We start from the raw sequence: 25,294 nt of genomic DNA on the forward strand, positions 1-25,294 counted from the left end.
GTGTAATGATTCAAAGTGCATGACCAGAAAAAGTGGAATTGAATATGTAGTGCAGACACCCAAGCACTGGCTAGTTTCTTAATACACAACACAGGGAAGACTTTGAACATTGGACAACCATTCACAAAACAAGCGACAAATTGTTCTGTGGTCTTCAATCCTCTTTGCAGCAAAATTTTTTGATTTCTGCCCCTTCTACATGGAAATAAATACTGCTGAAGTAGTGAAGTTAAATTGAAAATTACCGTCTATGGAGACAAGCGCTTAATGACTGATCAAGTCGGCGATGAGTCGATGACTAACTGCCAAGGGCCCAAGGTTGCATTACATCCTGCCCTATGTCAACCAGAGTCCGCTTTCTTAATCTGAACGACTTTACCGTCGTTGTTCAGAAAACTGAAAATTGAACAGAGTGTTTATTAACAAATTCCGCCCTGCAGCTGCACTTGAATTGGGAAGAGAGAAGAAAAGCTGGACAACGCAAGAAAAACGACTTATGTCGATTGTCGAAAACTTGAAATTGCTAATGAGTAATGACCAAGTGCATTGTGAAAAGACACAACTATCCTTTTTCTTATCATGCTTCCTATACTCTTTATCTATTACCAAGTTTCAGACACTTGGTAGGGAGAAAGGGTATTACAATAACATACAACAAATGGCACTTAAATGATGTGATGTAACATAGTGTAATGCACCAGGCTCCCACCAATGTGGATAGATGTATGTACCCTTATCCCTATGCATACATAGAGGGAGGGTTTGTCCGTTTCCTCTCAACTCTTATCTCTTAAGAGGAACCTTTTACTTTAAGAGAAAAATGATTGTTTGTTTCCTCTTATCTCTAATCTCTTAAAGTGCAATCATACAATTTTTTGTTTTCTAATGATACCTTAAAAAGACAAAGCAAAAAATTTCATATATGGGGTCAAAATGGATATTTGATAATTTTTAGAATCCAGAATTCATAACATTCTTTACATTCAGAGTTCAAAGAAGAAAAATTTACCAATACCAATATACCTCTTAATGTAGTTATTACACTTTTAGATGTCATACTTTAGAGCAAACGAACATGCCCGGAATTTGGATTAGTTGAACCAGACCAATGATGAGGTTCCATGCCAATAATAAATTCATGGGCCTTATTGTAAAAGATACGGGCCCATGTATTTAATATTGGCGTGGCACCTTATGAATGCTGTTTTCAAGATTTGAATCATGGTCATCCAAGTCACAATGGAGCAATCATCCAACCATTGTGCCAAGGCTTACCCTCTATATACCACTAACTGCATTGTACTTCAAGGCAATTTGTACTAAAACTTTTGAAGCTTCAATTCTAAAAGTCAACATAAGGAAATTACTTTCTTTTTTATGTTATTACAAAAATCATCTAAATCTCTCATCTCCTATCTTCACATCAATAGAGAAAAGGCGACTATACCTTTCAAATTCCAAATCTAAGGTGTGTGTATCTAAGATTGAAGAAAGGTAGACAATGAACAAAGGAACTGAGATCTTATACAAGGTAGATCAAGAAGAAACTAACAACAAACATTAATCTCATAGGGACGAATATAGTTACAAATTGAATGAATAGTGGTACAAATTACAAAGCATGCAATTATACAAATATTGAAATTATGAAATATACAATGATTGTATACTTCATAAACTTCATACTTGGATGAATGAAATATGAAAATTGAATAAATTAATAAAATATAAAAAATACAACATAGAATTATAGACTATATAGACTATATAGTTACAAATTGAAAATACAAAACTACATTAATAGAAAATAAATTAAATAAAATTAATAATAATTTGACAAAATAAAAAATTATGGGTTATATGTTAAAGTTTACAATTTAAACAAAATTTACATATACATTATGATGAAAGCATTCACACACACTTTCATCATCTGCTTCAGGTGAAAAACCAAATATCCGATGTATGTAGTACTGTAGTAGTCTGTAGTATCATGCCCTCTTTTGTCTTGTAATTGTAAAGTTGTAATTTATATTATGCATCATGATTCAAAACTGCATCTAGCCAACCCTGGTAGGCTGGTACAGTGGTAGTACTATAGTGTGGTACCTACAGGTCCTGCACTAAAACAACTAAACAAGACTCCAATGGAACTATAGCCTGTAGACACCAAAGGGGTTAGTAGGTCATGGATCACGTGCCATGGCGGGATTGGCGGCAAGAAATGTTCTCTGAGACTCCGACTTCTCCCAATATTTTTAAAATTTATTTTCCATTAACATTATTTCAAAAATTCATTTAAGTTGTGGGTTATTTCTTCTTCCTTCTCATGTGTGAGAAATGTCTGGTCAAATGGCCAGTACCACCCTTGCTATAATAGCTAAAGTCTTTTTTACATTTTTGGCAAACTATTATTTTCCCCTTCTCCTCAACATCCTCTATTTTAAATATTTTCCAAATCGGGCTACTAAACTTGGGGTTTTGGGAAGAGTTGGCCATTTTTTTTCAAATTCTAAAAAAATAAAATTAATTTAATTGGACTTACCCCAGAATCTCAAATTGTCGGTTCAGAATCCCATATTCCCAACTTGATTTCAACGGTTAAAGCCTTTCAACGTGACAACGTCCAAGGCTCCAAGCCTCCCAAATTGTTTGTTAGACAGTTTTGTATGCCCTTAGCTTCAATCAGAATGATATACTTTATGAGTTTACTGTAAATGAATAAAAATACATATTTGATTCATGTTACCTTGGTATGTTTCTGTGTAATACCCTTAAACTAGACACTTAATGAGACTCGTGTTAATTTAGAATATTCACAGCCAGTGGGTCGGTTTGGGGAGACCTATCCTGATAAGGCTAACACTGTTGTGCCACCAAGTCGGTTGGGGTGGCCTGTCTCAATTGCCAGGGTGAGACCCTAGGTGCATACAGTGTAGGATTAATTGAATCTTTGAACTGGACCAGATTTCCAGTATTGCCCTGGACCTTGAAAATTGATGGGCAAAATTGGAAAGTTACACCCAACCCCTAGACTCGATTATGATACTGCACTAGGTGTCGGATTGGACTGTCTTTGATGTACCAATCATTGAGATCCTTAGCGGGGGTCAAAACCTGGGTATGTTGGGACAGTCTGAGAATTCATCTGAGTGGGTGATCATAGTGACATGATCAGCCCCTTTGTCGGACAGAGGTAATGATCGGGGATGCACTCTCACTGATGGAAACCAAGACTGCCGGCAGCCGATTTCAATCGTTGAGACTTGTTTTGCAAAGTACGTTTTATATGAAATATAAAAGTATATATATTATGGTTTCTAAAAGGTTTGCAAAAAGGTTTTAATTCCCGGGATCCATATAAGTAGAGAGTGCAACACTGTTCCTTGCAGCCGAGGGAGAGGTCCACTCGTGTCGGGCAGTGTATGATCATTATGGGCTGAGAGGTTAAGTGTAAGACCATTGAGGATAATACCTGATGGGCTAATCTTGCATCTGCCTACAATCCTTGGGTGTTACAAGGTGGCTTGGCCCAGGGACCACTTTGGGTAAGTGTTGGGCCCATAGAGCCCATTTGATGGGTTTCAGGGGGTGCACTGTCCATAACAGTGTATTCGGCCAGGCCTTGTAACAAAGGCTGGGCCAAACCCATGTGGTTGATGTGTAGATCAATGCTTGGGTCTCACGCCATACAAGGAAGCCCAACTAGGCAGTAGTTAGGAAGGTTAAGTGAGTACATAAGCTTAATGGGCCTAAATCCCATTTCGAACTGGGCTATTTAATTAGTTAAATATGTGGGCGGATTCTGAGATGGATTAGAAGATAGGATAGGGTCCCATTCAGAGAGTCCAGATCTGAATATGATTTAGATCTAGAAACCTCCTAATGAGATTAGGAGAAAACTAATCTAATCTGTAGATAAAATAGGGGTTAATCCTTATCACCTAAAGAGATGTTTTGATCCAAATAAGATTTGGATCAGCAACTCCTAATTGGATTAGGAGCTGATCCTTTGGGGTTACAATTAAGGAGGGGGCGACAGCTAAAATAATAGAGATTATTCACATTCTCTTGTGTGCTGAAAAACACAGAAGAAAGAATTAAGCAACCCTGCAGAATTCTTTCTTGCCGCCTCCTTGTTCTTGTCGCCCTGTTTGCCAGTTCGATCTCCAATTGTGGAAGAAGTCAAGATTCGATCTTGACATCAATTCTTTGAGAAAGAATAGATAGGAAGTTGTGCTCACGTGCCATCCTGCTGTTTTTTGCGAAGGACAGAATTCTTGGAGAAGAATACTGCTGATTCTGCTCCATCCTGCACTGCGCCATCTTCAGTGGGAGCAGTCTTTGGATCCTTCGTTGGGCGTGAACACCTTCGTTGGGAGATATTACTTCTCCGTATCAGGTATAATCTTCTCCTATTACTTTTGGTTCATATCTGGTGCAGTTTATGGTTCAAGATTGATCCTTGAAAATATGATTTTCTAAATAGAGAATGCGATTCCTAGTTGATAGGGAGAGAAAAATTTTTGAAATTCGCTCCTTTATTCCGCAAGATTTGGGCGTCTATATAATGGATCTCTCATCCCATCATTGCTAACTTGGAGAATCAGTCAATCAACCAATCAGACTATGAGACTATTAGAATTCACTTAGATTGTAGAGAATGTATGAGGGACTGAAAGAGACTGAGAGAGGAAAGACTGAAGAGATTAAGAGAATAAGTAATAACTTAATAGGAGAATTGTTGAATGTTGATTCACTGATTGTTGAATTGGTGTGATGAGAATGGTGGAGGACAGCTGGATAGGGCTAATGGGCTATTTATAGGAATTGAACATAATTCAATTTCCCAAAATACCCAAAAAACTATATGTTATTTAGTTGTTGGGAGGGGTATTTTGGTCATTGTAAAGTTACTTATAACTTTACCCAAAATGCCCCCCTAAACTAGTTGTTATATAGTTGTTGGGGGGGCATTTATGTCATTTTTTCAACCCCATAAGAAAAATACACAAATACCCCCCTAATATGGCTGTTTATAGCTGTTGGGGGGGGGGGGGGGGGGGGGAACTGCCCAACGACTATATTCCCGAGTGGGCCAAGCGCGGCACGTTACGGGCCTGGCGGGTCGTGCCGTGCTGTGCCGACCCATGGGCCTCGAACCCCCGGCTCAGCCTGGCATGGACCTCCGTGCCGGGCCTAGCACGACCTGTTAGCCTTCGTGCCGTGCCGGGCCGCGGGGGGCCCGACCCGCTTTACACCTCTAGGAGAAGGTGTCAGAGGCCTCGAGTGATGACCCGAGGCAAGGACTCCGATGATCAAGTTAGTATGTGCGCAAGGTAAGTGATGAGTCTGATGAGTCTGGAGCCGAGGGGTCCAGACAAGGTCTCAAATAGCGCTAAGTCCTTAGTGGAGAGAGCACTAGAGATCACAAAGGTTTTTGAATCGAATCCCTTACCTTGTGGGGGGTGCCTTGCATTTATAGCCGGAGCTGCCAAGGGGTAGTTAGGCTCGGATGGTCCAGATGCGAACCGTACGAGGGCCTGGTGAGATGTTCTACTAGAGCCACACGACGCCTTGGGATTGGTTCCGCCTGGTCTGCGTCAGGTAACCCTGAGCGTCCTCATGGTAAACCTATGTGGGCATCCTCTATTCGACACACGTCAGTCTTGTACAGGCCAGCCGAATGTACCTACATCAATCATCTATTTTAGAATAAATCATCTGAAGCATTGATGTATAGAACTACAACTCTAGCAAGAGAATGAAATAAACTAAAAAAAGAGATGAAGATCATACAACAAAAGGGGTGGATAAAACAGGCTCCTTGATTCTTTTCTGAAAGCTGTACACCCTGAATAGGTATTTATCTGTAAGACAAGAAAGGGGCTATTTTATAGATGTGATGGTTTAAATCATTTCCCATCAACATGGACAAGGTTTCCATCTCTGACACTTATTACATCCTAACCCATACAGGAATGCATAAATAATGAATAGTGAAATTTGACCCCCTTTTGGGACTTGATCAGTTGACCTGTACAGATTAACCTTGCTTGTGTACTTCTATTATAAACTTATACCACCAGAAAGATTTTATAACATCTCCACCAATTTTGTCATGGTCATTTGTTGAAGACAACATCAAATTGTGTATTCTGGAGTTATCCTCTAATTGTGATTGCTTGAAAAGAGATTTCTTTCCCATCCCTCCACTTCATAACTTCAGGCTCAAAGAGTCATTCAACTAATCCATGTAACCCAAATAAATTACAACAACCTATCAAGCTGAGAGTGAAATGGTGCTAAATATTACTGTATGTGTCCCCTTCCTCCTTCCCTAAGGATGGGATCACCAATAATCTTTACAGGAACATGAACCATATATGAAATGGTGAAATCGATTGCAGTCCCTAACAACTATTTCTCGATTGAAAACCTTGGCCATCATCTTTATGGCATCATGACAATCGGTACATATTCTAAGATTCTTAACAATACGTATTGGTGTACCTGGGCTTGTTTTCAAAAAGCTAAAGGCAATGGCCAACTTCTCACTATGAAGGGCAAGGGCCACCTCCTTTCCTTCGTCATCCAAGTCAAGCAAAACCTCCCTAGTGTTTCCTACATATCCCCCCATCTTCAACCTTTTCATGATCTCCTCGAGCATCAAATAGATCTCTTGTGTCTCAGGGTGTGATTCATCTCTCACAAAAAACTCATGTAGAACACCCCCAATTTCAACCAAGCTACATCCAGGCAGTTTCTTGATCCCTTTTGCTTCCATTATTTTTCTTACATCTCTCACGTCCTCCCACCTACCCATCTTTGCATAGACATTTGATAGAAGCACATAGGCTCCACTATTTGTGGGTTCTAATTCAATAAGTTGTTTGAGAGCAAGCTCACATGTTTTGATGTCCCCATGCATTCTAGATCCACTGAGAAGAGCTCCCCACACAAGCACATCAGGTTTCATGGGCATAAATTTTACAACACCCCATGCCTCTTCTATGAGACCAGCTCTCCCATAAAGGTCCACCATGCAACCGTAGTGTTGGATCAGAGGAGTAATACCAAATTCATCAGTCATCATCTGGAAATACTTTTTCCCCTCGTTCACCAGGCCTCCATGTACACAGGCACATAAAACACCCAAGAATGTTACTGCATTGGGTCTCACCCCAAGGTCTTGCATCTTTGAGAGTAAATCAAGGCACTCTTCACCATAACCGTGGATTGCCAGACCTGAAATCATAGCACTCCAGGCCATCACATCCTTATTAGGTCCCAAATTGATAAATACCCACCTTGCACGCTCGATACTGCCACATTTTGCGTACATATCTATCAATGAGGTACCTAAGATCACATCGATTTCCATTCCGCATTTCTCTATATAAGCATGGGCCCATTTCCCATGCTCAAGAGCACCTAGCCGCCCACAAGCCAAAAGAACGCTAGACATTGTGAATTCATTTGGCCTGACATTGTCTACTTCTAACATCTGCATCTCTCGAAATAATGCAAGAGCTTCTTTATATTTTCCACACTGCACATACCCATTTATCATACAACTCCAGGAGATCACGTTTCTTTTGGGCATCAAATCAAATAGATGTTTGGCAGTATCAACAAGACCCCATTTCACATTCATGGAAATGGCCGAATTCCAAGAAGCCAAATCAGGTTGCGGAATCTCATCAAAGACTTGGTGGGCAGAACTTAAATTCCCACAAAAGGAATACATGTTGATGAGTGAAGTCTGGATGAAGGTGTCGGAGGCGAGGCCGAGGCGAATGATGTGAGCGTGCACTTGGTTTCCTAAGTGGAGATGAGATTGAGAGTTGAAAGAGTGGAGGAGGAAAGGAAAGGTGTAGAAGTCGGGTTCGACACCATGGGAACGCATTCGGAGGTATATAGAAAGGGGGGAAGTGGTCTGTACCGTGGTTCCGTCTCTGGCTTGCGCATGGGCTCGTATGAGGGTGTTCCAGATAAAGGCATCTGGAGTCGGGTGGGAAAGATGGAATGTGGGATGGGTCGGAGACACAAGTTTCGTAGATGCTCGCATTGAAGAAAGTCGGGAAGGTAATACTAATACCCTATATACTGCCAGTCTGCCACCGGCTCGATTTCAACCAACCCTGAATGAAGTTGGAAGAGGAAGACTCAATCACTCAACGGTATTTTGAAATTTTACGGGATTGCTTTGTATATTCAAAAATTTGAAGGGTCTTCCTGACATTTCGAAACTCTTTCCTCGTGGGTAGGACTGTAATCGGATCGGATTCGGATTGGATTCAACAAAATTCGGACCTGATTCGATTATTGAAAACTTTCTTCCGAATCCAATCTGAAATTCTATCAGATCTGAATGTATAATGGACTCGGATTGGATTTGAATTTTATCCAACTGCGCTTTAATTTTTAATATGCAAAATAAATTAAAAAAAATGTATTTTTAAATATAATTATATTAAAACTTATATATTAAAATCAATAATATTACAATATAGTCAGATTGTATGGAGTCAAATCCCAATCAAATCCGATTATTAATTGGATGCAAATTGCAAAATTGGAATCTGAATAAATTACATAAATACAATGCCTCAATCCAAGATAATTGAATTGAATGTTAGATCGGACTGCAGATTTTTTGATATCATTGACATGTGCCTACTACCCACGCTTGCATCTAAAGCTGTCAATGGATTGGGCACTTGAGTTGAGTCGGGATCTCCAGTCCACGAGAATTCTGCCCATGCTTATTGCAGTCATACATGGAGAACATCTCATCCTCTGTATAATATTATGCAGGGGGAGATGTTCCCAATTCACGGGGGATAGTGAATTATGGGTAGGCATGGGCAGGAGATCCGGAGTCACTTGAGTTAGGTGAAAAATCCGAACTGACCCAACTGTTGGCATTGTAGGTTTGAAAGTTTATGTGGCCCTTTGGAAGATTTCAAATAGCAGCTTCTGGTGTTGCACAAGCTGTGAAACTTGAAAAGTTGTGAAGCAGAATTTGGTAAAAAACCAATAAAATGTCAACTAGTTAGTTGGTAAGGCCTCCTGCTGGTTGTAGCGGAGACTTGAGATAAAGTCCTAACTTTTTGTGAAGCTAAAATAGGTTAGGACTGTTAACGGGTTGGGCCTGCATCAGGATAGGGTGGACCCAATTCTGAACTGATTATTAATTAGAACAAAATCACAGAGCCAGAACCATCTCTGGTTAATATATTATACTGAAAATTATATTTATTTATTTAAATAATAACTTAAAATTTAAAATTGATATTATAACCTTAATAAAAATGATAGTAAAATGCTAAATAATTTATTTGTTAATAAATTAAACATTTCTAACTAATATTATTTATCAAATTTACTATTTCAAACATAGAATATGATAAAAATTATAAGAAAAATAAGAAAATACTATGTATTTAATAAAACAATTGGTTCCGAGTTTGATTCATTCAGGACAGGCAAGAAATAGAACCTACCCAATTATTAGCTGGGGCAAAATCATGAAACTAGAACCGTCATAATCGATTTAGAACTGACCCAGTGACAGCCCTAGGGTAAGTACCTTTTCAGAAGTGGCTCAACTAATGTAGCTCTATCACTGCATAAACCCTCCCAAATGGGCACTATATATTGTCAATTGAGTATAGATGTACCATATATGTGGTGGGGTGGGGTGGGTTCGGTATCCCTCTCCATTAGTTGGGGCAGGTCGGGTTTGGATTGATTCCTGTGACATCCCTAGTTGCATCCTGATTTTTTTTAATAAAATTAAAATTTGCATATGCAAATAATTTCTTAAATTTGCCCTTTCTCCCTCCTTAATTAATAAAATATATTCTTATATTAAAAGTTTATAAGGCATGATCTTGCTAATCTCATCATCATTAATCCATAGTTAGTAAATTCTCATATAATACGCTTATTATGTGCATATTGACATTTTTCTTAAGAAAATTACATGAATTACACTTTTTCAATTATATAGAGAATAAGAGAAATAGACAAATAATTCGGAAAAATGTATAATACTTCTAAAATTCAGATTTTCAAAAATAAGGGACAAAAAATTCGGGAACTTTTAATTTTATATCTACTTTAAAAATTAAAAACTTGTTTATACTTTTACAAATGCATAAACTTAATATATTAGACAAATATCTACATATAAAATGTGATGATTTTTTTATACTTCACACATTTAAAACAAAACGTATTCAACACAAATCTAAATTTGACTAATATTTTTATCATATTACATTTATTAGACCAATTTTTTTTATCTTTTTTTGTTATTGGCTCTGATAGACATAATCCACATGCTCAAAGAGAATATAGTACGTAGGTGATGTTACTTTGTTTTCTTCCTGCTGGATGCTCCTTTTGACCTCTTCGATATGCTATAGATGATGACTCCATTTCAATTTTTTAAATGATAAAATATAATGACATTTCCACCGGTAAAATGTTCAATGAAAGGAGTTAAAAATTAGTATCGATTGATTAAAACTCTAATACCTTAAAATTTCATATCGACAGCATTGATAGTTTGAACCTTGATGCCATACACATCTTTATCCAAAATGAGCACATTACACCAGTTTGATGACAAAACTTCTTTCAAAACAGATTAGTTGCATATCTACATGCATTTAGGAGAAAAAGGCAATAATGATTTTAAGAAATTAGTGATATTTTATCATTCCTTTTTGGTTGAAAGCACCCCTTTGAGTCTTGCGTGAAAGGGAAAGATGAAAGACCACTTGGGTTAAAAGGAAAATTTCTATAAAAAAATGTTTTAAGGCCAACAATGTTATATTATGGAGCAATGCTGGGCAATCAAGAAACGAAATATCCAAAATATGAGTATGGCAACAATGGGAATACTTGGATAGATGGATGAGTGGTAAAACCATAAAACTAGAAAGGATATTGTTAAAAATGAAGTTATGAAGGAACCTAGGAGTAACTCTATTAGGTGACAAAGGTTGTGTTTGGTTTCATCACTTCGTGGGCATTTATTGAAAAAACACAGCCACATCAATGCCACATAGGCATTGGCATTTATTGCATATGAAACAAAATGAAACACCTGTTTGGTTTCACCGTTTATCAAATAAATGGTAGAAAACTGAAACAATTTGATTTTTGTGCATGGGGCATTTGGGAAAACGACAAATTCTTATTTCCCCCGACGTGTTTCTTGAAACCAAATGCTGATGTGGCACACTTTAATGGGTATTAATATGAGGTAGAGAACAAAAAACTTTTAAAGTGAAACCCAACCAAACAACAAAAACAGGAAACATTTAAAGTAAAAAACGTTAAAGTGAAAAAGTATAGATAAACGTTTAAAGTAAAAAAGTACAAATAAACAATCTAATCCATAAACACTCATGGAACCAAACACATACAAAATGAGAAAAATTAGATTGAGATGGTTTGACAATATGCATAGAAGATCATTTATAACATTATGAAAAGTGATCATTTACAAGTTGAAGGGGGATAGGAGAGTTGGGGACAGATAAAAAAAGACTTAAACGGATGTAATAAGAAGTGATTTAAGCACCCACAATTTAATGATGAATATGGCTCTAAAGAAAATGGAATGGGAAAACAAGATTCATGTGACCAACTCATTCTAGTTGGACAAAGGCTTAGACGATGAGGAGGATGATTTTGGCTGAAAGCAAGAGAAAACGATACACTTTACAAAGTACAGTATGATACATGCTAATAATTCACATAAATGCACTTTCCAGTACAGTATCATAGTCTGAACCTTTTGATAGAGAGGATACACATGCCCTCTTTCTAACAAGTACAGAATCCCGTGTTGATTGCTCAAAGGTCATACATGAGACACCAACAAAAATAAGAGAAAAAAGCCAATAACAACTTTAATATTCTGGTGTAAGCATGTAACCGTATTTCAGACTTTGAGGCATCAACCTGTTAGGCCTTTGCTCCGTGAGCCACAATGAATCAAGGCATTCACAACTTTCCATTAATCTTATGTTTATATACCCTTTTTCTTATCTTAGTAGGGTGTTGGGAGTCTGGAACCCGATTACCTGAACCTTGGAAGTTGGAACTTTTTTTTGATAAGTGGTAACTCGTAATCCACGGTGTGGCAGACCAATCAACCGATATAAATGGAAAATAAAAAGTCACATCCGCCGCCAAAGAGGTAGTAATCATTGTCTTCTATTAGAGTTCCTCAAATCCATCTTCGTCTCCTTCTTCCTCTATCCTCTGAAATTCCCTTCTCCAATTTTCCATCTGTCGTACAAGTGGGAGCCAAGCATATCTTTCAGCAAGCTTATCATCTTATACACAACATTACTTGTGCTAAAAAGCAAAAAAAAAAAAAAGCAAAATCCCAGGCAAATTTCAACTACAGAATATATGCAAATTGCAAAATCATATTTGTCATATAATGAAGCTCCTATAGGGTAGATCGCTAAGAAGGGGTTACCAAACAGCAGGAAATATGGCAAACAAGTTCAGGTAGACAGATCACAACATATGCCAGTAATTTTTTAAACTTGGAGCCCATGCACTTATGGGACTCTTTTGTTTGCAGAGCAAATGTACAGGAATGCGAACTCTGGTTACTTTTATTTCAAAGTTTTACTTTGTTTTGTTTGTTTGAAAGGATAATATTGCAAGTTTGCATCAGCTTTTGGAATGCAAAACTTAAACTGCTAATGAATGCAAATTATGCATTAGGTAGGGGTGTAAATCATGGTTACAAACAAAGACATGCAAACCTGAACTGGAGTGCAAATCATGGTTATACAAATATTCCAGAAAAATTTTGAATTTGGAGCCCATGTTTCTTCTGTCCTTAGGACCCTTTTGTTGGCAGTCCAAATATACAGGAATGCAATCTATGGTTTACTTTTTATTTCAGTTTTACTTTGTGTGCGTTTTGTTGCAAAGGATAAGATTGCAAGTTTGCATCAGTTTTGGGATGCAAATCTTACACTGCCAATGAGTGCTATTTTTGTATTAGGCAGGGGTATCGATCATGCTTACAAACAAAATACATGCAAATCTGAACGGAGTGCAAATTTTGTATCCAGTTCGGATTTGAATTGCAAACAAAGGGAGCCTTATGTTTTATTTTGCTTTACGCTTTACAAAATATCCCATCCGTCTTGTATTTCCTTCAGCAACTATTACACCTAACCTTGCTTTTTTTGTTTACCTGATCATCTGAGAAGCGCAGTTGTTCTGCAACAAAAAGTATTCTTTTATAGTCTCCCGATGGTATATCTCTACACATATTCCTTGCAACTTCATCATAGCAGACCACATCCACCTTAAAACCATTACACATGAAAAGCTTGTCCATCCATTTCTGTTTATCAGTCTGCAAAAGAATATAAGGAGCAAATTATACTTCCATTTTATTTAGGTGAATGTTTCCAAGCAATAAACATCAACATAGGGGTTATGGCACAGTCACCTTGATCCCAACTTCAGCTTCCACCAACCAGGCAGGCAATTCTCCTAGGAAAAGGCATCCCTTCATAGCTAAACTGCTGACAATGAATAAAATCTCTGTAAACTTTGCCATAGTCATAAGAGGTAGTCCCTGCAAAGACATATACAGTTAACCCACTCAAGCATCCAACAATTTATGCATTTAGGAAGCCAAGGAAAGATACTTAAGGAATATTTGAGTTTCTACAAATTGATAGTTTTGACAATCATAACACACCTGAAATGCCCATATGCTGGGTCGGTTACCATTAAAGCCTTTTCTGCATAAGGTTGCTGGTATATCAGATGATTCCAATGGAACATGGAGGAACAAGCAACTCTTAGGAATCCTTGCCCCAACACCTAAAGATTTTATATAAGGATATTGTTAAGTGATCCTGCATGACTCTTCCATATGAACCAAATAGGCAATTTCATGACATTTGAAAAGTAAAACCAATTGAGTTTTCATAATGCTAGGACAAAAATGAAGACCACCAAATAGAAAGAATTAATAGTACTGACAAACTTCCAATCGTTGGATAAAGTACAAAAGAGGTACAAAGACTGGATTCATAAAGAAAGATGGATGATAAAGGAAATGAAGGTAAAAGGTTTTGTTGCCAAATAGAAAGAAAGTTTTCATCATGGATCAAGTTTCATTTCATTAAGGACCTGGATTGAGAATGTTCTGTATTACCAAATTTCATCCAGAGAATATCAGAATCATTATCACATTTTAGGTTCTGTAAAATGTAAACAGTAATGCCTATATATTCTTCTCTTGTTATTTGCATAGCATTGGGGCAAGATTGTATCATCAATCCAGCTGAATATTCAATCCATGAGGCTTCACATGAACTATCTGGTATCTGATTTTGGTGAAGATTGAGATATCATAAAGGCACAAGCCCTTGCAACAATGTTACTAGTATTAAGCAGATGATAAAAGCCTTAGGAGTGCTTCAATAAATTGTGGCATGCCAGATACATATTTTCCAAGACCATGCAACTGGTTTTCTTAATCTAAATAAAATTCCAATTACAATTCAATGAGATTTAATTTAGAAAAGAATGAGACTATATGGATAGCTAACATGCATGCAAAATCTTCTTCTTTGTCCAGAAAGTTCATCCAATTTGTCATGAATATAATGAATTTCAAAATTGAATATCTTGTTCTCTTTGGCATCAACAACCACAAATGCAGGGGGTGCAGCTGTTACTTTCCTCTTGATGGGAGACATATATGAGCATGGGTCCCACCAGTTTTTGCATTGTTCCAAAAAACCAAAACTGAACTAGATCAATTGGATAACTGGTTGCTCGGTTTGGTTCTTCAGCTTTTATATATATATATATGAATGCTATAAATGTATAACACACACACTCACAGGTTAGTTTGGTTTCCTTGGTTTTTTATGAGCACCCCTAAGGTTTGCTAGTCAAGTGACCAAGAGCCTATACTACCATCCTGTTCTTTCTTTTCTAGTTTTTCGCTGGATGTCTTTCAAATTGGGAATTTAAGCTTTGGATGTCTAATATGCTTAGGAAAAACTTATGTCTATAGGCTTGACTTGACATGCTGGGAGAGTTAAGACATGGGAAATCTTAAGGGTCATCTATTTGCTACATCATCTCTCCATGCAGCAGAACAGGGTTCCTCTAACGGCAAGATACAAATTAGATTTGGGATTAGTGGGCATTTTCCATGAAATGGAAAAAAGAGATGATGAAAGGGACTGTGAATTAAGGGGGCCCACAAAGAGTGAGAATAACATGATGGAAGGTGGGTAACCTATGCTGCAAGGCTGGATTTCCTATGGACAGGCTGGAAAGATTATCCCAAAATTCACTTACTTAATTGGGAGCAGGTATGCAAACCCATTGGCCAAGGTGGTTTGGGCATAAGAAGAGTAAAATTATTCAATTTATTTCTTTTGGGTAGATAGCTATGGCGGTTCTCTGCTGAGCCTGATGGCCTTTGGAGGAGATTAATTGCTGAGAAATATGGTTTAAGCAGCAATGGTTGGGATGTGGAGGGCTCTCATCTTTCTTATGGTTGTGGCATGTGAATAGCATTTGTAAGTCTTGTTCTTATTTTAAAATGTATCAGGTATAAGATAGGGAATGGTAGCAGGGTGAGCTTCTAGAAGGACCCTTGCTGCGATGGCTACCCTTGAAAGGTGTGTTTCCTTGTCTTTGCATGGCAGCCAGCAATAAAGATGCCTTAGTTACTGATTCCTACAACATGGTGAGTGGCAAGATAATATGGTCCCTCACCTTTAGAAGAAACTTCAATGATTGGGAGATGAACCAGGTAGCAGAACTGCCCTCCTCCAAGGTGCAAAATCAAATATGTAACCCTCAGGCCAAGGACTGTAGGATCCAAAAATGGATGCATTCTGGTTTATTCTCTGTCAGATCATTCTACCAAGGTCTAACAAGTGGGGACAGAGACTCTTCCCCTTCCTATTAAGGCTATATGGGGGCTGTTGCACCTTCCAAGGTCAAGTTCTTTGCTTGGGTGGTGGTTTCGGACAAATGCTTGATGAAAGAAAATCTGTCAAGAAGGGGCATGAGAATAGACAATACTCTGTGCTCTCTAATGTGAAGTGTGAACAGAATCCTGAGAGCTCCAGCCATCTCTCTCTCTACTGCAAATTTTCGAGTAAAATTTGGCATCATTATCAGCAGGCATTACAATTTCTTTGTGTCAGCCTGCTTCTGTCTCTGCCCGTTTCTGGTAATGGCACATCAAAGGCATGAGTAGGAAAGGCAAAATATAATGCTCATCTGTTCCCTTTGGCTATTCTCCGGGTAATCTGGCTAAAAGGAAAACTACAGCGTTTGAGATAAGAGAAAACTTGTAGAGGCTGTGATCAATTCTTCTTTTTATTTCCTTAGGGATTGGCTCTCCATTCATAGATTGTTTTGCAGAGAGTTAAACTTTTTTTTTATCAATAACACAATCCATTAATTATCACAATAATTACATAGAGGAAGACAAATTTTCTTATCTTCCAACTACATTATGAGCCCCAAGAGAAGAAACAAGAGAGAAAAAGAGAACAGAAGAAGAATACAATTAAATTACATCTGTGCCCAAAACATGACGTCCCTGTCCACCCCTTGTTTAGCTAACCCATCAGCAAAAGAATTAGCTGATCTTTTTACCCAACTGATTTTAACTTCCATTTCTCAAACCAGCCATCTGAATTTCCTCTTCAAATTACTATAACTCCATAAACCGCTCTCTTCTTTGTTCAGCCACCCAACCACTACCTCCGAGTCTCCTTCAATTATGAGTTTTCTGATATTCATCTCCCTAGCTTTCTAGACACCTTCCATAACTGCGTGGATCTCAGATCTGAGAGAGTCACCCACTCCAATTGGGCCTGAGAACATGGCAGAAACAACCCCATTCTCATCCCTAAAGACACCCCCAATCCCTGATTGTCCAGGGTTCCCTATGCTACTTCCCTCAAAGTTTAGTTTTATGCAGTGGGGGAGTCCAAGACACACTCACCCCAGCTTTAGTCTGGGTACAGCTAGCAATCTCGTCCCATTTCCTCAACATATCATCCACTGTATATTCTGTGAAAAGCTCTAGGGACTTCATCCACTGAGAGTTTTAACATTTCCAATATGTTTGTTGATACATAGGCAGCGCTGTGTTTATAGACTTTGTACAAAGGGACTTTGAATATTTTTGCCAATATCAATATAATTTTGTATAACCTTTTCAAAAAAAGTAAAAATGAAATTCTGGGTAATACTCCCAGGAAGTTTCATTTATTATTGTTCTCATTGTTACTACTTACTATCATTGTTTTTTCATTGACTCTGTTTTCTTGGTAACGGGTGTTCACAGTAAATTAAACCTTATATATATATATATAAGCAATCAAATGCATTCTTATGTAATTTTAAAAACTCAAAATTTAAAAAGCAAAGAATAAAAATTATTTCCATGAAGAGTCATAACAATGATGCAGAGACTGCATTTTTTATAATAAAAGACTGCAGATATTTCATAATAATCCACGAGATTGAAATAAGAAATGGCACAGACCATGAAGTTTTTGAGCTGCCATCTGGAAAACTCTTTCCTGAGAAATATCAAATATCATGGTCGAGCTTGGCCAGTTGAGACGATATGGCCGAGTATCCATACCATCTGTCAACAAGACAACCTGCAGGATATAAGTCGACAAGTCGTATGAGGGAATGAACAGACACAGACTTATAGTTTCAACCAATCGAAGTACCTGCCTAGGCCCATCCACATGGTTGACTGCGCCAAGTAACTTATCATCGATGAACTTTGTTGCAAGGCAATAGTGGTTTGGGGTTGTAATTGAAAATGGATACTGTGTCATATCCTTCTTAATGTCATGAGCAACGAAACAACCAGCATATGGGTCAATAAGAAGAGGCTCTGCAAGTACAAGGATTAATCAGAATGACAGAATTACTCTTCTCACATCTGATCTGGAAATGCTACGCCTACTCCATTGGAGATGAATCATCACCGACAAAACCCCAATAATGAAAGTTCTGTTCACACTTAAAGTTTTAATTCAAAAAAGAAATAACGATAGCAAGTATATGAAAATCGATAAAGATTCTTAACGGGTACCACCCAACTCCAGTTCATCGAATGTAAATCCACCCAGAGTACCAGCTTTCAACGATATTTCCCGGTAAAAATTCAAAATAAGCAAATACAAACACGATTTTCCATCAAAATTATTGAGCGGGTAAGAGTACCTGGTTGGTGAGTTTCCTGAAACCGAAGAGAAGCGCCAGTAATGGCCGCTTGGAGAAATGCATCATTGTCATTGTCGTTGAGTTTTGCTCTTAGCCCACCATTGCTCTTCCTTGCGAAAGCGTAGTTTAGAGGCAATCGTACGATTGCAGCTGTAGGGGCGAAGCATCCCATTTGTTTGACAACAATGAATGAAGGCACGGCACGATTTGTTTCTCTGTAAATTTTTGGAACCCAGCAACAGAAAGGCAGCTACCGGCTGGGTCCCTGATTATCCAACCATTCCACTGCACGTCTGCACTCTTTACCACTTAGCGCTAGCCCACTCCTCGCGGGTCGGGTCGGTTTGAATCATTTCTTTCAACCGACTCGATCTAGTCAGTTCATTTATTGACTAAACCAAAACAGACCAAATATGAAGGATCAATTTGGGTGAACTTTTATATATATTTTAAATTAAATTATCTATTTATATTTATGTTTATTTCTTTTTTAGTTTTTATGTAAAATTAAAATATATATTTAAATCGATTAATTTTTTATGCAAAACTGTTTTTTTTGTCAATATATATTTAAATTTATACAAAACTGAATTAAATAGTGTACCATTATATTATATTTTTGTTGGTTTTACGTTTTTAGTTTTTATCATAAATAACCAATTTTTTTCAAAGTTCAAACAAAACACAAATAAAAAATAAACCTTTAAGATATAGGGTAGGGACTAATTAATAATTACTTATACATATAGGATACTCGGTTTATTTTTTCATATAAACCAAAACTAATCGATGGTTTTGAAAAACCGACCAACTCAAGTTTGTTCAGGCTGGTTTGGTCGGTTTGACATTTAATGTGAACACCCCTAGTTGACTCGATTGGACATAGAGCCGTAAACCTAGCAAAATGTCAACCCAACCCATGAGCCCGGCCCAACTAAGTCTGAACGAATGGATGATGGTTTAGGGTCCCTTGCGTAAGGGTACTCATAGTTCAGTTAACCGAATCATGAGAGTTTGTTAGAAACTGAATCAGTCCTACCGTTTTTTAAGATCTTCAAATCAAAACGGTTCAGTTTTTTACCGATTCAGTTCTTTGGTTTTTCAGTTTTTTTCATATTTTTGATATATATTATAAATATAAAATATGTATATATATTTATATAATATATAGGTAATATGTGAGACATATTAAAAAAATATAGTATACATATAAATATATATATATATCGGTCAATTCGGTTAATCGCATTTTTTGGTTCGGTTTGTTCAATTTGATTCGTTTTTTTTTTTTTTTGGTTTTTCGGTTTTTATGAGAATCCCCATCCTTGTATAATGGCCCAAAAGGGCCTCATGAGCCGCCACTGAATCACCTATTAACATTTTTAAACCAGCATTACACCACTTTCTGTCTTTCTCCATTTTATCCAAATTATAAAAGAAATAAAGAAATTGTAATTCCCATAATACATTAGGAGTCCGACCCAATTGGAAGGGCTGAGGTGAAGATTCAGCTATTTTGAAGCACTTAGTTAGAGTTTGGATTTGCTGACACCACATATTGTTGCCCATGTGTCATGGGGTTAATCAACGGGGCCCCGTGTGGCGCTCGATTGGGTCTAGTAAGCCTACGAATACAAACAACAACACACAAAAGGCAATAAGAATGAACACGAGTTAGTCAAAAAGGCACTTTGTATTTGCATAAATTGGTGGCAAGTACAAGTACACAGTTTAGTGTCGAGGGGATCTCGTGCTTAACCTATACACGCTACTGATTCACTCGACTACCTACCTCCCCTCAAAGAGTACGTTAAGCTTTTGGGGGAGTGACAAAAGGAAACATCAAAATGGTGAAAATCATGCTGAGTAATTACAATAATGTCATTGGCAATCCCTCCTACAAGATACATATATAGCCCACCCATAACACACATGATGACACCATGAAGACACGTTGTAGGCACTCTGATGGCACGACGGAAGGTGCTTGATGGCGCGGTGAAGGAGTCACTTGTGACAGTCTCCCCCACTCAATTCGATTTACGTCCTCGGAGATTGACTTCAACTGGTCCCTTGGAGTTGTTGATGCGGAAGGAGGGTTCTTCTACTGTTCCACGAACCGGTTGTTGTCCAAGGCCAAAGTGTGTATTTGGGTGGCATGTTTGGGATGGCTTGTTCTATTGGGGGTTCCTATGGCTAAGTCCTTTCCTGACGGCCTCAAGGTATGATAGTGGCTGGTTCAGTTTGGTTATAGGGAAGGTTTGGGCCAGGTAAGGGTCAAAATGATATTTTGGATTGTTGAGGTGTTGGCTCCCATGAATTTTTCCCCAAGGGTGACTACTCATAGGACTACTACGTGATTTAGTCTGAGAAATGGTGCGAAAGTGGTCCCTAAATGGCTTGGGTGGCACTTGCTCTCCCTAGTGGTTGTGGTAGTAGGTGTGGGCGAAGTTGGACACGGCCTTAGGTCTTCTACTTTGCTTGATGGTTGTTGGTGAGCATGAACTCTATTGCTGGAGTGGTGAGGATGGCTTGATTGCCTATTGCTTCCTATTGGCGTCAAGGTTGGCTTCAAGGGTGGCTTCTTCAGCTAGTGGAGTGGGGAACTTCTATGCTTCCTCCATGTTGGCTTCGAACAAGGCTTCTTCATGAAAAAATTGTAATGCTGAAACTTGTTTCCCGTGGACCCTAGTGGAAGTCATAACTGGTACCATGCAAGGGGAACGTTCATCCAAGATGCACAAAGAGTTGATGTGAGGCATGAGTGCTGCTTCCACCTACGTCAAGAAGTCCATTCCCAAAACAACTTGAAAGTCATCCAGGGGCACCACTGATATATTAGTCTTGCCTGTCCAAGGCCCAACTTGGAAATCAACCCCACGGGCTATGCCTTCAATCGCCTTGGCCCCAGAGTTCATGGCCTTGAGCCACCTTGTCTCTTTCACCATGTTCAGGTTGAAGAGTTGAAGGGCGCCCACTCTTGGCGCCTGCACTGACTTTTCCTTGTCACTTTGCTCATCATCACTGAGCTTGGCGACAAGGGCATTGAGCTTCTTCCTGGTTGGGCAGTCATGAACCAAATGCTTCTCCCCACAAATAAAACAGGAATGTGGGGGTCCGGTGGTCCTGGGCTTGTAGTGGTGCTGAGGGCCTTGCTCTCCTTGTGGCTTCTTCTCGTGGTCTTATCTTGCTGGCTTGTCGAAGGTGGAGTTGTCGTACGAAGGGCGCGATTGACTTGCTCCCCCACTCAAATTTGGGATACGCGGGCTTACTAGCTTGGGGGCTTCCTCATCTGAAAAGCTCATCTCAGTTAGTTCCTCTGCCACTACCATTGTCGTGGCGAGGTCTTGCACGTTGTGATGTTGGAGCTCCAATTCGGCCCATGGCTTCAGTCCATCCATGGAATTGAACAGTAGATTCTTATCGAACATATCTGTGATCTCTAGGGTAAGGGCTGAAAAATTCTTGACATATTCGTGGAGTGAGTCCCCATGCTCGAGTGCTTTCAACTTTTTTTTGGGCTAGGTACTCCACGTTCTCTAGGTAGAATTGTCGCTTCAGTTCCGCTTGAAATCGGCCCATGTATCAATGGTGCACGTGCCCCATTCAATGTCTAGGCATCACCTGCGCCACCATAACATAGAAATAGTACGAACCTGAGTAAGGTCATCATCAATGCCAGCAACAAGGAAATATTATTCCATTTGACACAAGAAGTTGTCGAGTTCTCGAGTATCGCGGGAGCTGGCATAAGGTGTGGGCTCTCGGATCTTTATGCGAGTAAGGGCCAGCATTGTGGAGGGGCTAGGAGTGTTGGCCATCAATCTCTTTAGGAGCGCCATGTCTCCTATCATGTCATCCAGTTGTGCCTGGAGGTCAGTAGGAGCGGCCATGGCTGCTTTCATGGCCATCCACTCTCTTTCAATACTTTCTAATTGTGCTTGAATGGCTACAGGTGGGGGCATGGCTCTCTTCCATGTCGATCATTCAGCTCTCATCTTGTCAACCTGGTCTTGGATGTTGGATCGGGATGAGCTCCCTTCTTGTCGGGATGTTGTGCCAAGGACTTCCTTGAGGGTGCCATTCAAGATGTTTTGAACCTTGCTCAAGATGTCGTTCAAGCAAGCTTCTAGCTCCACCATGGAGCTTTTGATGGTCTCAACATTGAGGTGGATCTCTTCCACTCGATCACACATCTCCCCAATGGTCACCTCGCAACGAAGAATGCGTGTGTCAAAGGCAGCAAGCTTGTCAATGGACTTTTCGCGCTTGCTTGGTTTGGATATACGGCCCTTTTGGGCTTTGTCCGCGATGGCTTTATCACCTAGTGCCTCACCGGTCTCCCGAGCATGGGCAAGGCCCTGCTATATCTCACCGGTGACTTCACGGTTGTGCTTCATTGCGCTAACACTAGTATTGCTATGCAAGGGTCACGTGCATTGAGGAACAACCTCCTCTGATACCAACTGTCACGGGGCTAATCGACGTGGCCCCGTGTGGCTCTCTATGGGGTCGAGTAGACCTATGAATGCAAGCAACAACACACAAAAAACAACAAAAAGGCACACAAATTAGTCAAAAAGGCACTTTGTATTGAATAAATTGGTGGCCAACACAAGCACACAGTTTAGTGTCGAGGGGATCTCATGCTTAACCTTTACATGCTACTGATTCACTTGACTACCTACCTCTCTTCAAAGAGTATGTTAAGCTTTTGGGGGAGTGACAAAAGGAAACATCAAAATGGTGAAAACCATACTGAGTAATTACAATAATGCCATTGGCAATCCCCCCTTACAAAATACATACATAGCCCACCCATGGCACACATGATGACACCATGAAGGCATGTTGTAGGCACTCTGATGGCACGGTGGAAGGTGTTTGATGGCACGGTGAAGGAGTCACTTGTGACACACGTGCATCTTGTCGCACAACAGGAATACTAGTTATACTTTAAAACACCGATATTCACAATGTATAGCTGGATGTGTATGGCCAGCAATGTGTTGTCATCAGTAGATCCGGACTCTTCTAGTTAAGCTATTCAAAGAGGCTAAAGCAAACAGGCAACAACCCGACAGTACATTTAGACTCAATGTTTTCAAAACCGGACTGGATTGGATGGTCAGACTAGAAAAACTGGGAAGTAGTTCTGTTTTACTCCAAAACCACTTTTTGACTAAAAACTGTTGATTTGGTCAATGAACTGCTAACCCAGGCGATCAAACTGTCAAACTGTTTGACCCGGAAATAGTTTTTGGTCGTTTTGGGGTTTTTTAATTTTTTTGTTAGAGTGAACTATCTATTTGAATTAGATAGTCGAACCGTTTAACCTGAGAATCCGACCCCAGAACGGTTCCCTGTCCAGTCCAATTTTAAAAATCTTATTTAAACTCACCGATTTTTTTATCAAACATAACTTATAAACTATCTATATCCATGTGTGCCCCCCAAAGGGACATTATTTTTTTAATAGATATAAAAACGGGGAGGAAGAATTCAACAGAAAATCACAAATCGATTGGGTGATGCAATTATTAATTAGAAACTAACTTAGCGGTCAAAGAAATAACAGCCTTGCTATCATGAAAGAAACTTTGGTAAAGAGCAGAGTCTTATGTATTTTCTCGAATCCCAAACCTAAAATACATAATGATAGAAAATGAGTACCAACCCCTAATAGCATAACATCTAGCCATGCATTTGGGAATAATAACACTCATTCGTACATGTATCTTAAATCCATGGGGAGATGCTCCCATTTTACATCAGGATGCTTATATTTTTGCAATAAGTTTTTGCTTTCAAGAGATCCTGTCTCAGTCTCAGTACCAATTGCTTTTGCTCTTCATGTCAACAGAAACTTTTTTGATATATATTTGTTTACTTCCATTAAATTTGACATAATAAATATGGATGAACAAATTACAAAGAGACTATTGGCACCATGCTTGCAACTGAAAGTGGATCTCCAACATTCAACCAAAAGGCAAAGACTAAACACCAAGGCTCCATTTGTTTGTAATACAAACGTCAAATTGAACCAAAAGGCAAAGACTAAACACTAAGACTCCATTTGTTTGTAATACAAACATCAAATTGGGGTATTTATGTACTGCAGTTTGCACTTACAAGCATTTGTTCGACATGTAAAAGAAATAATGATTATCAGATTAAAAATGTATTTTTCAACATTTTTGTACTCTAAAAAGAGAACATACCAAAGGTAAGTTATTGGAGCATAAAATAGTTGGAGGCTTGGAGCATTTAATGACGGGACCACACTTAGCATGAAACGCATGAAAGAAACAAAAATTTTAACAAAAAACCAAATTATTTTGAATGCTCAAGTGTTTTTTTCATACTTTTGAAATTATGAAAGTATAAAAATGCCCTCTTTGGATAGATTTTCATAAAGTACTTTCGGACATTTTGCTTTTGGCAAAATTGTGCTTTCATACATTGACCACCCTTCAATAAACCTCTCGACCCTACCTCTGCTTGCCGCTGCTATAGTCGGACTGCAGTCACTGGTCTCAAACCTTGAAACCACTGGAAACTATCACCAAGTTCAAATGGATTGCTAAATGGTACTTTTGTTGTGGAAAGCATACTTTTCAAAAATTTTTACCCGTGTTTTGCTTTTTTTTTGGTAAAATGTATTCCCCAAATCAAACTTTAACATGTTACTTTAAAGTGAAAATAAAACGTGACATTTGGGATATAAGATTGTATGCACAAGTGATATCATATATTTGACGTGTCAAATTTCATGTGATATATTGTCATCCAAGGTTCAAAATATCAATACGCCTGATACACCAATAGGGGCGTATCAGGTGAATCGATACTGCTTTTTGTTGCCTTTTTTTTGAGAACTGGTTCAGAGGGCCGGTTTAGAACTCCACCCCTGAACTGGTCAGACCCCGATACACCCACTGTAAGGGTATATCGGAGGGGTCCCGAAACAATACATATCGAACAATAAGTGTTG

At 38.8% G+C, this 25,294-nt stretch overlaps 2 protein-coding genes across 4 annotated transcripts; both read right to left on the bottom strand.

Moving 5' to 3' along the window:
• Window positions 1-1,569: 1,569 nt before the first annotated feature.
• LOC109113870 (Pentatricopeptide repeat (PPR) superfamily protein) lies at window positions 1,570-8,168 on the bottom strand. Of its 2 annotated transcripts, XR_016083438.1 has the most exons (2): window positions 5,800-8,150; window positions 1,570-5,692 (listed from the first exon to the last, which is right to left on the bottom strand). XR_016083438.1 is itself a non-coding variant. In XM_019198025.2 (1 exon), exon 1 carries the CDS (start codon window positions 8,069-8,071, stop codon window positions 6,353-6,355), a length of 1,719 nt encoding a protein of 572 aa, XP_019053570.1. In that variant the 5' UTR covers window positions 8,072-8,168; the 3' UTR covers window positions 6,217-6,352. The 2 variants fall into 2 exon arrangements, 1 of the variants encoding a protein (XP_019053570.1); XM_019198025.2 differs by lacking the exon at window positions 1,570-5,692 and having other exon boundaries at window positions 6,217-8,168.
• A 3,573-nt stretch (window positions 8,169-11,741) lies between these two features.
• Window positions 11,742-18,565, bottom strand: LOC104598930 (S-adenosyl-L-methionine-dependent methyltransferases superfamily protein). Of its 2 annotated transcripts, none has more exons than XM_010261227.3 (7): window positions 18,298-18,562; window positions 17,796-17,965; window positions 17,600-17,720; window positions 13,763-13,887; window positions 13,508-13,636; window positions 13,247-13,411; window positions 11,742-12,315 (listed from the first exon to the last, which is right to left on the bottom strand). In XM_010261227.3, exons 1-7 carry the CDS (start codon window positions 18,467-18,469, stop codon window positions 12,244-12,246), a joined length of 954 nt encoding a protein of 317 aa, XP_010259529.1. In that variant the 5' UTR covers window positions 18,470-18,562; the 3' UTR covers window positions 11,742-12,243. The 2 variants fall into 2 exon arrangements, with proteins under 2 accessions (XP_010259529.1, XP_088756055.1); XM_088899929.1 differs by having other exon boundaries at window positions 12,253-12,384; window positions 18,298-18,565.
• Between the last annotated feature and the right edge of the window lie 6,729 nt (window positions 18,566-25,294).

The sequence above is a fragment of the Nelumbo nucifera genome, chromosome 3, assembly GCF_055504915.1.
Source record: "Nelumbo nucifera cultivar China Antique chromosome 3, China Antique-T2T, whole genome shotgun sequence".
In the NCBI taxonomy this organism is placed as follows: domain Eukaryota; kingdom Viridiplantae; phylum Streptophyta; class Magnoliopsida; order Proteales; family Nelumbonaceae; genus Nelumbo; species Nelumbo nucifera.

What these genes read in the sequence shown, in the direction of transcription:
- LOC104598930 (XM_010261227.3), bottom strand. Translation starts at nt 18,469, where the DNA reads ATGGGATGCTTCGCCCCTACAGCTGCAATCGTACGATTGCCTCTAAAC. An exon ending in ATGTGGATGGGCCTAGGCAG is followed by an intron (nt 17,721 to 17,795) that starts GTACTTCGATTG and finishes TATATCCTGCAG; the next exon opens with GTTGTCTTGTTGACAGATGG. An exon ending in GGCAGCTCAAAAACTTCATG is followed by an intron (nt 13,888 to 17,599) that starts GTCTGTGCCATT and finishes TAAAATCTTTAG; the next exon opens with GTGTTGGGGCAAGGATTCCT.
- LOC109113870 (XM_019198025.2), bottom strand. Translation starts at nt 8,071, where the DNA reads ATGCGAGCATCTACGAAACTTGTGTCTCCGACCCATCCCACATTCCAT.